General features: G+C 43.9%; 1 protein-coding gene across 4 annotated transcripts in view; it reads left to right on the top strand.

The window, feature by feature from the left end:
• Positions 1-14117, top strand: part of sema4c (sema domain, immunoglobulin domain (Ig), transmembrane domain (TM) and short cytoplasmic domain, (semaphorin) 4C) — a 114748-nt gene extending 100631 nt beyond the window's left edge. For all 4 annotated transcript variants that reach the window (XM_011479538.4, XM_020706185.3, XM_078952185.1 and 1 more), the window contains 6 exons: positions 185-398; positions 5853-5968; positions 6892-7049; positions 7752-7843; positions 8001-10325; positions 13027-14117. In XM_011479538.4, the coding sequence (XP_011477840.1) occupies positions 185-398; positions 5853-5968; positions 6892-7049; positions 7752-7843; positions 8001-8896 (1476 nt within the window). In that variant the 3' untranslated portion in view covers positions 8897-10325; positions 13027-14117. The remainder of the gene's footprint in view (positions 1-184; positions 399-5852; positions 5969-6891; positions 7050-7751; positions 7844-8000; positions 10326-13026) is intronic.
• Positions 14118-15856: the final 1739 nt, after the last annotated feature.

The following is a 15856-nucleotide window of genomic DNA, read 5'->3' as shown; positions in this document are numbered from 1 at the left end:
AATGAAAGAAGAGGAAGAAGTGTTGAAAGAGGGGGATTCCAATCATCTACAAGCCAACTAACCATGCCAACCTGTGCCAGCTCCGGTTAAGAAGCTTCCTCCTCCAACTCTTTCTCCTTCCTGGCTCACTTTGTCCCATTCTTTTCTCTGCTCCATTTGCCTCCATCCTCTCTCTGTGCTGCAGTGTATTACCAACGCAGACAGGGAGAACGGCTACAACAGCTCCCTGCAGCTCCCAGACGCCACGCTCAACTTTGCAAAGAAGCACCCGTTGATGGAGGATAAAGCTCTTGGTCGCCCCCTGTTGCTGACCAAGGGTGTGAACTTCACAAGGATAGCGGTGGATCGAGTTAACGCCCTGGACCAGCGGCCGTATAACATGCTCTTCATTGGAACAGGTACATAAAGCCCATTGACTGTATATGAGGACTGGACTGAGTGACTCCTCCCCCTTCGCGTTGGAGCCAAAATCCTATAGACTTCTGAAAATTTGTGCTCTGCTGCCTTTTTTAACATGTTCTTGATGATCACAATTTTTTTTTAAAAATTTTTCTTTAGTGCAAGTGATTCAAATTATAAACTGACCAACCAGATGCCTGGATAAAAACAGGTGGTCTTGCATTGAATGTTTGAAGCGTTTGAGTGATAGATTCAGTGTATCCTGTTTTCGAGCAATACGGGTGTGGCCTTCCAACAAGCTCACTCCTGATTGGTGAGAGGGGTTGCCATTGAAAATTGACACAGACATACTCAGACCAATCACTGCTAACTGACGTCATCTGATTGCAACACGGTGGCATCCATATTGCAAATTAATCAATTAATTAATTAACTAAATGTTGTTATTGAATATTTGGTGAAGCCTGTTTTCAAGCAGTAGGGGTGTGGCCTTCCAACAAGCTCGCTCCTGATTGGCGATAGTAGTTACCATAAAAATAAGGAAAATCATTGGTTATTGACGTCATTTGGTTAAATAAGCCATTTTCTATGGGTGACTTCCATTTCTCATCTACAATCAAGAAATAGTTGATAAACTTTATATTTTTTAGGTGATATTTTTAAAAGTTTTCATTCGTTTATGAACTTCTGTTCATTCCCACACATGTAGCTTTCTTTCCTAGAAATGCACCTGCACAGATATAAGTCTGCATGAGAACATCCTGTTCTCAAGTTTCTGGCTAAGAAAAGACGAGTGGCGTCCAATCATCTAGGTTATCTGTCGTAAATGAATGAGTAAAGCCTCACAGGCTTAGCCCAAAGCTGGTGTTTTTTCACGCTTGTTGTGTTGGATTGCATTAGAGTGTGTGACGTGCCAGCTATTTGGCTCACCTTCTGAGGTCTACATGTTTTTTAAAAAGACACCCTTTGGTCGCAGTGTTTCAACATTCTCCACTGTGTGTGAGTTCAGACATTTCACACAGCGCTTTGTTAAAGCTGTAAGAGCACTCAGGCCACGTGGCACGTGGGAACAGGCGCTGCTAAGAGGTACGGCGGTGCAAAGACAAACACGCCATCTGGCCGACACGTCAGCTGGGCTCCACTTAAAGACTTCATTTGCATGCGGAGATCTATCCTCATGCATCAAGGGGGGAACGTCCACCTATGTGCAACTTAATTAGTATCTACACTCAGTAGCCATCAGGCCCATATGCTAGCATCCTGTTTTGGCACAGATCAAAGCTGGGTTCATCCTCCCAGATTTAATCCTGAATCCAGCATGACAGCGGGAAGTCAAACTCTCCGGGAATGAGGAGAGACTCCGCCGCTTACCATTCAGATCACCGCAGCGACGGTGGCAGCGCTGGCAGGGCCACGACAATTGATTCTGGGTCCCGTCTGCTTGCATGCGCGTGGATGACACGCTTACAAAGCGACTCAGACGCGTAGGCGCTTGCCCAGTCAAGCCCAGTCATCCCCAGTTGCATTACAGCACAGACCCAACAGGGCTCTTGGCAGACTGGTGCTCGTGGTGCCAGTTGGGCGGTGGGCTTGATCAGCCAGTAACCGCAGCCCAGCAACAGCTGATGTGAAGAGGAACAGACTGGAGGGGCTTGTCAAGACAATTTTTCCGCAGAAACACTACTGAAAGATTAGCTGACAGGGTCCCTGACGCACCAAAAGGAGGGTCCAATAACACGGCCGCTGCTTTCTATGCTTTCACATGTGTCCTACGTCTCCTTTTTGGCGCCCTGCTCCTTGACATTCTCCTAATCGTGGACCACACGTGTCAGCATGAAGGGCCACTAAGCAAGGTCACCCCCAGCAGCTGCGCTCAGGATGTCTTTCATCTAAAATTGTACACGGTGCCCTAAAAACCTCCTCTTCTTCTGGAAAACTCCTCAAGCTTTTCTAATAGTTTTTGTTCCCAGAGGTTTAAGCAAGGCCCAGAACGGCGAGCATCTGGATTCTTTCAAAGATACACTTTGAAATTGGGGAAGGAGGAGGAAGAGCAGTGTGTTCCTGCACGAGCCGCTCTTGTTGTCTTCTCACCGTGGCTGCATCGCATTAGCAGTCAACCCACAACAAATTTTCACAGAGCGTCTCTGATGACATCCGGCTAAAGTGATTAATGTCATCGCTTGCACCCACTTCGATCAAAATGATGTTTTGGGTGTTTGTAACATGCTCTTGTGGCATTTTTCAAATATGAAGAAAATCAATCTTAAAACTGCATCTCTGATTATTTACTAATGTTTTTTTCAAATTGTTGTGAATCAGGAGCAGAAGAAACAATTCAATGGGAAAAAAGCTTGCAACTGTGACGTAGAAGCTACAGTTGGTGTGCCACAACCCCAGTCTGATGCATCTACTTGAAGACAAAGAGATCCATGTACATCTTTGTTTTCCTCGTCTGAGCTGGCATCTGGTTCAAAACTGTACAGCTGGATAGCTCCAATCTTGCTCGCCATTTCTGTTGCACTGGTAACGTTAGGTGGGGGGTGTGAGGGGCTGTAAGCTAGCGGAAGAGCTTGTAAACAGTTCGGTGACGGAAAGCGAGGGCGAGCTTTCTCACAACCAACAGACAAAAAAGTACTTTTTTTTACCATAAATTAGCAATTTTTTGTCTCCAGCTCCATTTTTTTTCATCGCTTGTTGAACACAAATGTAGGTAGCCATCACAATCTCATCAGATCTAAGAAGGATTTGTCATTACGCTCCTCATTTTCTCAAAAATCAACATTAAATCTTCTTCCTGTGCCTCAAACATGTGTCCTCCTCTTCAAACACCTCAAAAGCAGCCGTTCCTGCTCCTGTCTTGGTGTTCAGAGTCCTGCGCTGGATTTCTGAAGCTGCATGCATCACTTTCACAGCTCTCCTCTGACCTGAACATGAGGGTGTTCGGGTCAGATCAGACCTTGGTGGTTTTTTTTGGGTTTACAGCAGATGTTTTTGTTTTTCTCTGCCTCCTTCCTGTCCTCTTTGACCCCGGCAGATGGTCGGCCTCATTCCGCTGGTTCTTCTGGAGGTTCCTCCCCATTCAGTCATTGATGGGGATCGTTGCATTCTCAATAAACAAGATTATTGAGTCGATCATAGAGACCATCATTACAATCCTTTTGAATTCAGTTGAAGGAAATGGAATTCAGCCTTTCTGAAGTGGAGACTGTTTCAGTTCATGTTCATTGGGGCAGCAGGAAGTAGAAATGACTCTTTTGTGGTCTGGTGAGTAAGGACCTGTAGCGCCTCCCAGAGGATGAAAGCAGTGTGAGACGATCCTTCCATCTCTGGAAAAGCTTTTCTGCTGATGTGAGTTTGTAATCAGCCGTAGTTTTTGGTGGGATTGACGGTCCATGTGACTGTGACTAACTAGTAATTAGGAAGTGAGTGTGCTTTTTATTAAAGTCAGAGAAAAAGAACAACATTTTTGTGCAAATCCGGGAGAAGTTTTCATTTTTATATAGTTTGTGATGAGTGAAGCAGAAAAGTTGATTATATTTCCAGAGAAGATGTAGATGTTGGTTCAGGCTCAGGCAGACTTTTTTTTTTTGCATGTGTTGAGGTGTAGCTGCTTGTCTTCCTGGTCGACTCGCCCACCGCAGGGAAGTTTATTATTGTCAGCCATGCCCATGAGCCCAATTATTGTTGAACTTATCTCAACCTCTTCAGGTCAGTGATTGGGCGATGATGGAACCAGCTGCCTGAACCTCTACACACAGCAGCTTCTGCTGACATTCTGGAAGATGGTGGAGAGTGAGCTCTTTACTTGAACTTAATACTTGAACTTAAGCTTTATTAACAAAACGTATCATGGAAAACAAAGAATAAATCTGATTTTTATTCATGTCTTTGTTTACAAAATTATTGTTTTTGCAATTCTTTCTTACTGCAGGTTTGAGCAAAAATGTTGCCCCCACCACAGGCTCAAAAACTCACCTAGTACCCAGTGAGTTTTAGAGCCTGTGGTGGGGGCAAAGTTGCTGTGATGACATCACAGCACAAGGAAACGTTCAAAAATATGAATTAAGTCAAAATCCCTTATGGGGCTGAGAAAAATGTTTCAAAATGCACAAATGAAACCAAAACAGCCGTGTCTGGGATATCCAATGGAAGTTGGAAAGTATTATGGGATGGCCAAAGAACCTAGGAGTTTGTGGCAAAGTGTGAAATGTTCACATTTTCCCGCAATTTAGGAAACAAAAATTGTTTTTAAACAATCTTCATGTAATTTCCCAAACATGACACAAGATTAAGTCTAGAACCACAAGTCTTCCAGCATTATTGAGAAAAATTGTTGGATTTAAAAGTTGTAGATTCTGAACGGCATTAAAATAGCGAGCTTGCAAAAATGCCATTTGTCTATTGCTCAGACATTTTTTTACAGAAAGGGGAGAGGGTAGGGGCGCCGCCTGCTGCTTAGCCAGTGGGGGCAGGTAAAAAAAGGGTGGGGGGGCAGCTAGGGCAGGGGTGGGTTGCACCTGTGGGACATTGTCGCCCGCTGCTTTAATCTTATTTATTTTTTATGTAATTCCCATCTTAAATTATTCTAAAAAAAAAGCCTCTTATTTGAGTCTCTAAATTATTTTTTCAACCTTCTTCATACCTTTTTTTGTTATTCCATTTGTAAAATATAATGTAAAATAAAGCCTCTTCTATACGACTAAATGCAATCAGGAGTCATTAGTTCAGATGTTTTGATTGATGCAGCGCATCACAGAAAAGCAGGTAGCCGAGTGACAAAAGGCTGCTAGAATAGCGGAACTATATTGGAACACCTGGAGGAGCATCTGGCAGCTATAATGAGGTTATTTCACGCGAGGTCAGAGGCATGACTGATTATGAAAAAAAAAAAAAGGAAAAAAGTGTCCTGGAGAGAAAAATAGATATGCAGAGGTTCATTTCTCCGCCTACAAGCAGTTGGAAATTAGTTTTTTCCCTGAAAGTGTGCAGATTTTCGACACCTTGTCCTCTTTGGCACATTATATTCAAAACCCAAAAAAGACAGGAAAAACTCTTGTGGAGGCGCTCAGGCTGCAATCTATAGTGGATATTTGGGTTTGTAGAGAGGTCAGGTGTTAGAAACAGGCAGGTGTCTGTAATGGAAACCCCTGCATGAGCCCAGAAAAACCTCCAAAAGCCACTGTCGAAGAACACAGTTCACCAAGCGACCCGTGAATGCAGCTCAAAGCTCCATCGTGCAGAGAAGTGGCCACATATGAACTCAGCTTTAATCCAGACAGAAGGGAAAAACATCCAGCAAATATAACCACTACAAATGACAGCTGTATGCTCCGACAGCCTGTGTTCAGTAATGTGTTTATGCCTAATTAAACTGTTTGGTGCTCGAGTCAACCGGCTGTGCTGTATCTCTGTTTCGCACAAAGCCCGTCTCATGGTTCCCCTGTGTGTTGCAGAGGAGGGCTGGCTGCAGAGGGTGGTGATCCTGGGCTCTGAGGCGCACGTGATCGAGGAGATCCAGCTGTTTGAGACAGCGCAGCCTGTGGACAGCCTGACCATCTCCCACTCTAAGGTAACCAAAACACTCCTGGCACTGACGCACACAGATCAGCTCCGAAATGCGGGGAAGGATATTTTGTTTGCTGAGGAATGTGTTGTGTCAACTCTGGAATGTTCTTGAATAGCTGTGGGTTTCTTCGCGTAAATATCCAGTGTCAGTTTTTTTTAGGAAAAAAACATGACCCTGACTCCTTTTTATTGCTTTGGATTGAGGAGGGTTTGAAGAGGATGGGGAGGGGGGGGGGCGGAGCTTGGCAATGGCTTAAATCACTGCAGTGCCGCTCTAAAACCTCTCACCTTCATTTACTTCCAAATAGAGTTTTTATTTACTGCAGCAGAGAAGCTCATTCTGCAGCAGCGCCGCGGCTCAGCATGGTCATCTCTGTGTGTTCAACTTTCTGTCTCTCTCAGAGATGAGACTTATGTCTCTGTCATGAAAACGCACAAAATAGTCCCAACTCTTTAGTTAAATTGGTTTCTTGGAGGTTCTACTAGAAAATCCCCAAATATCTTAGAAGTATCCTCATTTCTTTGATGGTTTCCTGCAGCAGAGAAATTGTCTCATCAGCTGGTCTCATGTGTCCCTGCAGTCATGCAGCATGGCGTCTGTGGATCGATGGTCTTTTAGCTGCGTGTTCTCAGTGCTAAAGCCCTCCGCTTATCTCGTTAATGCGGGCTTAGCCGCGACAGAAATATTTTATGACCGCTTTTGCACAAAAAAAAAAAAAGGCGCAAACCAGATTGGATTGGAAGAAGGTCAGAGGCTGCATGTTAATGTAATTGAGAGTGATTATCCCATTATCTCCTCCAACCCATAACTCCGTCCCTCGCTGTTTATCTTTCCTCGCCCATCTCTCCGGCACTCTGGTTTTTGGTGGACTCCCCCTCCGCCTCATCTGTCCTTCTCTCACGTTTCTTTCTGCCGTTTCTCCGCAGAAGTACTTGTACATCGGCTCCCGCTCTGAGGTCCTGCAGCTGCCCTTGGCCAACTGCAGCCGCTATCAGTCTCAGCCGGACTGTCTGCTCGCCAGGGACCCCTACTGCGCCTGGGACAACGAGGGGCGAGCCTGCGTCCGCATCGACCTTCACCGAGGGTGAGACCCGTTCGGCCTCTCGTGTACTTGATATATCGAGGGGAATCCTGTTGCTATGGAGGTTCCTTATGGACAAGTGAAGCCTTGAAATCCCATATTTAGATCAGGGGTCTACAACCTGAGGCCCCGGAGGCTCTTTTTAGTAACATGTCTTGGTGCATCAAGCAAAACAAAACTGTCAGATAAGTCAAACTTTATTCATTCATTCACAAACAGTTGAAGCACAAAATGTATCACTCCTCCAGGCTCCTGACTACAGTACCCATAATGCTTCTACAATCCATCATCAAAAAGTGCGGCTTCACTGTTTACCAAAGTCAAACCTTTTAACAGATTTTTGAGCGCCGTGTACCACAGAAAATCTTAAGGTCAGCAAGCACAACGGGAATTCATATTTAAGGCGGACCGGATTATAAGGCGGACTGTCTATTATTGAACAAAATTCAAGGATTTTAAGTGCGTTTTGTGGTCTGAAAAATGTTTAAAAATTCACTTAATTAGTTCCTATGTAATTTTAGTTGGTGGCACAGATTTAACAAGGTACTGGAAACATTCCTCAGAGAGTTAAATACAAATCAGTGTCTTATTTTTCTAAAGGAAGTCAGACTCTGTCTCCTCTGCTCAGTATGAATGTCCAGCTCATTCTTAGTTCATGTAAAAAATGAAAAATAAGAAAGCTAAATCTCCTCTTCTTGTCTCCAGGTCCACCTCCTCCCTCTCACAGGACCTCATGCTGGATCGGTTCAGTCGTGGAAAAGCCAAGTTCGATAAGCCGGTATCCATTCCCAGCCCCGGTGAGGACAAGGCTGCAACTCACTAGTGGCCCCTAGTGGTAGTGAGCTGTCAATACATGCACTGCACCGCATGTGTAGAAAGAGCAGTTGATTATAGCTAAAAAAAAAATGTTTTCTTCTCTTGACCTTACTCCCCCCTCTTCTCCAACCCCCACAGAGCACTCCCGCCTCAGAAACGTTACGGTGGTCGTGGGGTCGGACATGATGCTTCCCTGTCAGCTGGTGTCAAACCTGGCGCAGCCATGCTGGGTCCTCAATGACCGTGAGCTCCAGCTGGGGGACTCGGAGGCACGAGGGCCACGCTTCGACAGAACCCTAAAGGCTCTCGTGATCCCAGAGGCGGGGCAGATGCAAGCGGGCCGATACGTCTGCTACTCTGAGGAGCAGGGGGTCAAGTTCCAGACGGAGCGCTATCAGGTGGCGGTGGTCGCCAGCGCTCCGGTGTTCATGGAAGCCCGGGCGCCAGACAGCAGCATGGGCCTCTTCTGGGTGCTGGTCATCACACTGGGGGCGGCGTGCCTGCTGCTCCTTGTGGCGGCTCTCTACCTGCGCAGGAGGCTGAAGCTGGCGCTCGGGAAGGGGGCTGACATGAAGCCACTCGAAAGCACCCTGGTCTACCCAATCACGCTGCCCAAAGACCCGCCCACATTTGTCCCAAGCAAGATGCCCACCGATGAAGACCGGTTCTGGGAGACGGGTGCAAACTACTACTACTCTGACGGCTCGTTGAAGATCGTCCCCGGCCACGCCCTAGGCCCCAGCAGCGTCAGCAGCACGGCGTCGCCCAGCGCCATACCCGGCCAGCCCATCCACTCCCCCAGCCGTCTCAGCCTCACCAACATTCGAGGCTCCGGTAGCAACGGCTACATCCGCCTCAACTTGAGCACAGCAGGGGAGGAGAGGGCTAGTGGGGCTGGTGCTGGGGGCGGCGGGTTGGGAGGGCTGGGCGTGAGCGGGAACGACTACTCGAGCCCCTTCAAGGAGGAGCTGAGACGCACCCTGCAGCAGAGAAGCGTCCTGCCCGATGCAAACCCAGAGGAGTCGTCCGTGTAGGCGCCTCCTCCGCCTCCACCCAGTTGGAAAACAAAAACAACCGACCTACCTCCCTCCTTTTGAGGACGCCTGCTCTCCGTTAGTGACACGCCGTCGACTCCCATGCCGTCTCTTCTTTTCCGCCAACACCTGTTTGGCTCCTGTAGACATTTCTGGCACACAGCATGTTGAAACCACACGTCTGCACTCCGCACTCGGCGACATGCGCTCTCACGATTACCGTGTCTTTGGCGACACGCCGTCACGGTTTTTCTGCTTCCACTGTGCGACTGCCACTTGTGTAAATTTTGTATTTAAAAAAGGATGAACACAGAGGAGATCACCTCAAGCATGGAAACCGAACTGAAGGGTGTTTTTTTTTGTTTCTCTCTTAAGTTGAGCCCTCCACCTACAAGGAAACTGGGCAACCTCCTGGAATATGGAAGGGATTCCTTTGAGACTTTTACTGCACTTACAAAAATGGAAGCATGTCTTCCTCCCTTGTTTTGTACTAGTGAGCCAGGAGGGGAATGTAGTTGGAGACTCCAAAGACTAATGAATCTCCAGGCAAGTCGACAATCATGTCCCCGTGACAGGAGCTCCTGGGTGGGACAGAAAGGAGAACAGAGACAGGCAAAAACGGCGGAGAAGTGAACTGGAGAAAAAGGACATAAACGAGGATTTCTCAATGAAGGACAATCTTTAAAGACTTTGTACCTATATGAAATACCCGCCCCCTTTCCTATGTTTTATTACCGCTTTGATTTGATGTGATAGTTTGAATTAAGATGTTTCTTGTTGTGCTTCTTTCCCCTCTGTCTTACGAACGACACCGGTGTTTCCAGAGTTTTGCAAAAGACTGACTTTTTTTTGGCTGGGGGGACTCGCTCAGTCCTGCACGCCGCCCTTCTAGTCCAACGCACGGCGGGGTGGGTCGCTGTTTTTGGATGCTCTTTCGCCTGCTCGGGAAAAGAGAAGCTGTTTGGTGCCGAGCGGCGTCACAATTCTTGCACAGTTGATTCCAAACTGAAGAAGACATGAAGACATTAGGCGCAAAGAATGTAGTCGAACCCTCATCGTCGTGACCGCTGTGGATGTTTCATTAAGTGCTTTATATGTAACGCTGTCAGTGGGGGTGGGTACTTGCACTGCCAAGAAGGAAACTACCACTCCGACACACACAGACACAAACACACAATGTAGTACCTGGCATTTTGGGTACAACAGCGCGATTGTGATGCACCTTTAAAGTCCATGAACCCCCTTCCTTCTGACTCCCAGAGACTGACCCGGAGCTACTGTGGATTTATACAGTGGAAGATTCACTGTAACACACACCAACACAAAAAGAACACAGACCCAGTTTGGTAGAAGAGCGGACTGATTGCTGCCATGCTGAGAATTGACTTGGTCCAGGCAGGAAGCAGCTGTGGATCTGAAAAAAGCAGAGGTAATTTCCCTGCCTTTCTTTTTTTTTTTTTACATAGTTTATATAATCCAAATGGTTTTTGACACTAAAGAACTCGAAAGAAGAGGAATAAGCTCAACAAAGACAAATTTCTTCAGAAATTCTGACTGTTTTTTAAGGAATCCCTGAAATTGAAGACCCACTCCGATGAAAATTGAGTTGATGTTTTTTTAACATGTTTTTGGGGCATTTTTCTTACTATGGACAGAAAGACAAAGAAGTAAAAATTGCATTTCTGAGTATTTCTTTATTAAAATGTTGTGAGTTGTGCCAACAGTCCTGCTCCCAACTCAAAGGTAAATCTGTAATGAACTACTGCTTCTCTGTCCTAGAAAACACCAGTGTTTTTTATTTTGCCCAAAAATAACATAATCAGAATTAAAAAACCACTGGGAAAACGTTTACTATAGATTAAAAGATAATTAGAGTGGGACTTTAAAGTCAGAATGTAAATAATAGAATCAGAACTATGGTCTTATTTTTATCAAATGTTTTATTTAACATCATTCCACAGAGCTCCAAATTCTCTAAAGTTTTATCTTTTTCAAATTTCTTGTATTTTTCATTGATTCGTACTTAAATTTCTTTTTTTTTTTACATAGTTTTCTTACATAAACTGTTCTAATTTAGCTTTTAATTTGAATTATTTCAAAGCTTTAAAATATTTTTTTTAAAAGATAACATTATAAATTGTGAAGCTATATTTTATTTTTAATTTGATTAAACACCTTTTTCTTTGATGTATTCTTCAATAACTTGATAACTCACAGAGAAAAGCCTTTTTGGTTGAGCTGCACTCACCTGTGCATTGCAGCTTCTCCTATTTTGAAACCAGTCTCCTCAGAAAATGACACAGCTAGTGTTTCTGAAACCAGCTGCATGTTGGGTTCTTTGTTTCACGCTGGTAACAGGTGACGACAGTTTCATGGTAAAAGCTTGATGGAGGAGAGCCAGCGGTGTACACTGTGGAAGCTCTTTTCCTCTCAGGCGGCCTCTTCTGTTTTTTTGAGCGTCTCTGTCCATGAAGCCCGCTCTGTTTGTACTTTTGACTTAAAAGCTGCCACTTCTTATCTCTTGTTCCAGTTAAAAGTTTAAAGTCTCACTCTAATCGTCTTTGGATCTATTTTTAAATCATTCCTAGTGGTCTTTTAATCATGATTGTGCAGTTTTTAGCCAAAATTGAAAATAAATCTGTGTTATCGTTTCTGCAGAGCGGCAGTACTTCATTATAAATTTACCTCTGAGCTGTGGGTGGGACTGTTGATGCAGAGCAACCCTTCCTTATAGCTGATAGCTCTCTGTTTACATGCCCTTCCGCTACCTGACAGCCCCTCACGGCTGCAACATAAAACTACGTACACACCAGGCATTTTTGTGCATCAAACACACATTCAGCCCATGGTGTTTACACTGGACAAGCAGGGCGGGACTTCGTCTTTTTCTTTTTTTTACTAGTGCATGTCCGCCACCTACAGTTGGAATAGGCTTGGTGCTAAATGTCGGAGAGGTTCAAATCCCACGATTTGGGCACAAAATGGAAACGGTTCGGTTCATTGCAAGCATCCTTGCAATGATTGACAGTGATTACTGCCATATCAGGAGAGTGGCCTTGGTTTATCTTTATTTAAAAAACAAAAATAGGCTCATCGATGTATGTGTTCACCAGATAAACCAGCTACACCCTGAGTTTGGTGAATTTCACTGCTTGCTCCAGGAGCTGTGCCCTGAATTATGGCCACCTCTCCCGGGGCCAATCATCCATACGTCACTACCACATCCAAGTCTCTGATTGGTCGATTTTTGACCTGGATGTGCAATGGCCATGCGTTTTGTACGTAGAGCCCGAAAGGTTTTGATCGTGGAAGCCTGAAACACGCATTTACATTGATGATTTCAATCATTTATATAAAGGAATACCTAATATTCTTTATAAATGTCCTCCATCATCAGAAAAATGCCTCAAGAACACGTTAAAAACACAATTTTCACCAATGGGTCTTTATAGACTGAATGCATTTTATTTATTTATTTTTTAATGTGGAACAATGTGTGCTGCTTCCAGCTTCGACAGCCTCACCTGTCGTCATTTAAAAGGGTTTTCCTCCATGAAGGGTTATTGTCATAATTTTCCTAGAATTCCAGACAGGTTTTTGTATTAGCAAAAGCATTAAACACCAAACAACTGCATTTTCTGTCAGCGTGAGCTGCTCCTGCGCTCCATCTGTGGTTGTAGACTCGAGTTCTTGTCATGTATTGGGTGCTTTGTGACCGGTCAGCCTCTCGTCAAAGATGTCCTAGTACATTGGGGGTTTTTTTATGAAATGCCTTGGGGGGACAGGTGCGTCAGAGAAGCTGCTTTCCTGGCAGCAGATAAGAAAAGAGCCCACACGCGGCCTGCAGCCAGCAGCCGGAGGATTGCATTAAAAAAGAAAGAGATGTGCTCTTGACAAAATATCAGAACAGCTTGACCCGGTTCTGACTGAAACAAGCGGTCACTGACAATTTTCTGATTCATAATTCCTTATAATCTGCCAGTCGGAACCCACAGCTGTCACTTATTTGTATCATTTTGAAAAAACCTTAAGTTAAGGAAGTTTTTCCGAAAATTGATTTCAATATTTCCTCTTAGGCAGAGCTTTTCAATTTTTGTCTGCCACCAACCCATATTTGTTTCCTGTTTTAGCATCCCATCAGCGGTGGCCTTTGGTAGTTCTGCAGATGTTCCCGTCAGGAGATCGGAGGAGCAGCGTGTGCAGGACCGGACCACAGAATAACGCTTCGAGCCCGCCGTGTACAGAGAGGGATGTAGAATATCCGAATGACCTGAAGGCTGAGTCAATCCCAGTGTTGCATGGACTGCACATCATCCTCGTTCATCTTTTTCGATCAACTTTTTTTCTGGACACTAACGCCGTGCGACACTAACGTTCTTTAAAAAAAAAAAAACTGTTGAGCGTCTGATTCCGCTCAAATTCATTGCTGCATTTCAACGTCTTGACTTTTTTCATGTGCCTCTTCGCCTGTTTGGACAAGCCAAAGCAGACTGTGTTCGCTTGTGTTTCCACTCGTCTTCTTCTTCAGCTGCTTTTGATTTAACTCCAGATTGACGTGCGACTCTTGGCTGGCCGTCCTCTTCGGCGCTGATTTTCCACCTGCACCTAATCTTCCCCTCAAGCAGAGGCCAAAACGAGCTTGAAACGAATGGATCTCCACCTTATTCCCTGTTTACACCTCAGCACTGATGCGCTGGACCAATTGACTTTATTCCCTCATGTCACAAACTCCTGAATGATGCTTTGATTTTTCAGCCCCCCTCTAAACCAAAAACGCATTTGCTTTCAAGCAGATCAGCAACGTGATATTTTGATTTTATTTTTTTATTTCCCAAAGCAGAGATCCTGAAAACACGTCAGCTCTTCTCATTGGTACTTGGTGATGTCTTAATATTTGTCCCTGTTATGGATCTCACGCTTGATTTAACCGAAAATGCACGTTTCGAGATCTTCATGTGCAGTTTTTCTGTGTTTGCACATTTGTTTGATCATCTTCTTTCCACTCGAGGCTTTAAGTTCTGCTGTTTTTCAGCATTATTGGTTTGTCTGACTCTTGTCTGATTCTGCCCCCTTTGTTTTTACCCATCTGGTTTTTTATTTTTTAATATGTTAAGTAAGTTATTTCACTTGTACAAACATGTTGATATTTATTGTCACTGTACATAAGTCCTTATTTTTCATATGTGTGTGCGCAAACACACAAAATAAAAATAGAGATCTACTTTGGAGGCTTGGGTTTGTGTGTTACAGTTTAATGAGGAAAATGTTTGTCCCCATAAAAAAGAAGCCATAAATAAGACTTTTCAAAACGCAAAATATTATTAAAACTTACCGTTTAATGAAGCAAAAATTGACTAGGAAAGTAAGTATTAAATAGAGACCTTCTTTAAGAAATACGACACTTGTCAATGCATATTTACGTTTGGCCGGTAAAGAAATAATTCTGTAAATTTCAGCAGTTATTTTTCTGTTTTTTGGTAATTTAGCCAGCTTCCTAAATGTATAGGTTATATAGTTTAGTTAAGTTATATAGTTATGCTATATACAGTAGGTTCTTTAATAATTAATTTTGTTTTAAGTATTCCTTTAAGTTGTTAAAATACAAAGGAAATTGAGAGGTTTGACACAATATATTTTAATAGAATATAATATATCTGTAAAATATTTTATAAAAAAAGAAAACATTTTATTTTAAAACTGTGTTGTAGGTCAGTGCGTTTTTTTTTATTATTCCAACTCAGTATTTGCAAGGCTCTCTAAATATGCAAAGTAATACTAATAAAGGATATTAGGAAAATATTTTTTTATCTAAGCACCATATTTGTTGAAACGAGTAGTTTACATGCACCACATAAAAACACGTGCTTTTTTTTCACCGTCAGGCATGAAATAAAAGTAAATTTTTTCCTGTTTTAGGTCAATTACAATTAACAAAATTATTTCTATATGCTAATTGTCAGAATAATGAGACTAGGGGGTTTACTTTACTTTTATGAAAGTCAAAAATGTACATACGCTAAGATGACTATGCCTTTTAAACAATTTGTGAAACCCCAGAGGATGATGTCATCTCTTTGGAAGCTTCTGACACGTTTATTTGAGTTGAGATTAGAAAACACACCTGTGGATACATACAGTAGTAGGGCACATTTGAAACACACTTGCTTGTTTGTAAAACATCATGGGACAGACAAAAGATATTCTGGATTTGCACAAGTCTGATTCATCCTTGGGTGCAATTTCCAGATGCCTGAAGGCCCCACGTTCATCTGTTCAGACAACTGTATGCAAGTATAAACATCATGAAAACATCCAGCCATCGTATCGCTCGGGAAAAAGACGGGTTCTGTGTCCCTGAGATGAACGTACTTTGGTCTGACATGTCCAGAACAACCCAAGTATGAAGGCCAAAGATGTTGTGAAGATGCTGGCTGAAGATGGTGACCACTGTGCAGACGTGGGCTGAAAGGCAACTCGGCCAGGAAGAAGCCATTACTCCAAAAGAAACATAGAAAATGAATGAACTTTATTAATCCCAATAAGGGGAAGCTCAGTTCCAGTACATCTCGAAGAAGAAGGTCAGACATACAACGACAAAAATACAAACACATTTCGAGAAGTTACTAAAGTCAATGCAGCCGGGCGCCTTAAATCACCTGCACCGGCGCACCTTTGTAAAGCGTGCAGATGGTCCACGGTGGGGGTGGGGGTGGGGGTGGGGGGGGGGGGGGGTCGGGGTTGGTGACAAAAAAAGGGGTATCTCAACACTGCATGCAGTGTGTAGATACAAGAAAAAAACTACACCGTTAAACACAAATAGCACGTATGCAGACAAAACACAATACATGAGGCTCAAGGAAAAATAAGCTTAAGGAAAAATAAGCCTGGAACATTTATGGTCAGAGCTGAAAAGGTGTGTACATGCAAGGCAACCTACAAACTTGGCTCAGTTCTGTCAGG

The sequence above is a fragment of the Oryzias latipes genome, chromosome 9, assembly GCF_053564925.1.
Source record: "Oryzias latipes strain Hd-rR chromosome 9, Olatipes_Hd-rR_3.1".
Classification (NCBI taxonomy): Eukaryota; Metazoa; Chordata; class Actinopteri; order Beloniformes; family Adrianichthyidae; genus Oryzias; species Oryzias latipes.
The sequence above is the reverse complement of the archived record's forward strand: the minus strand, read 5'-3'. Positions and strand labels throughout refer to the sequence as shown.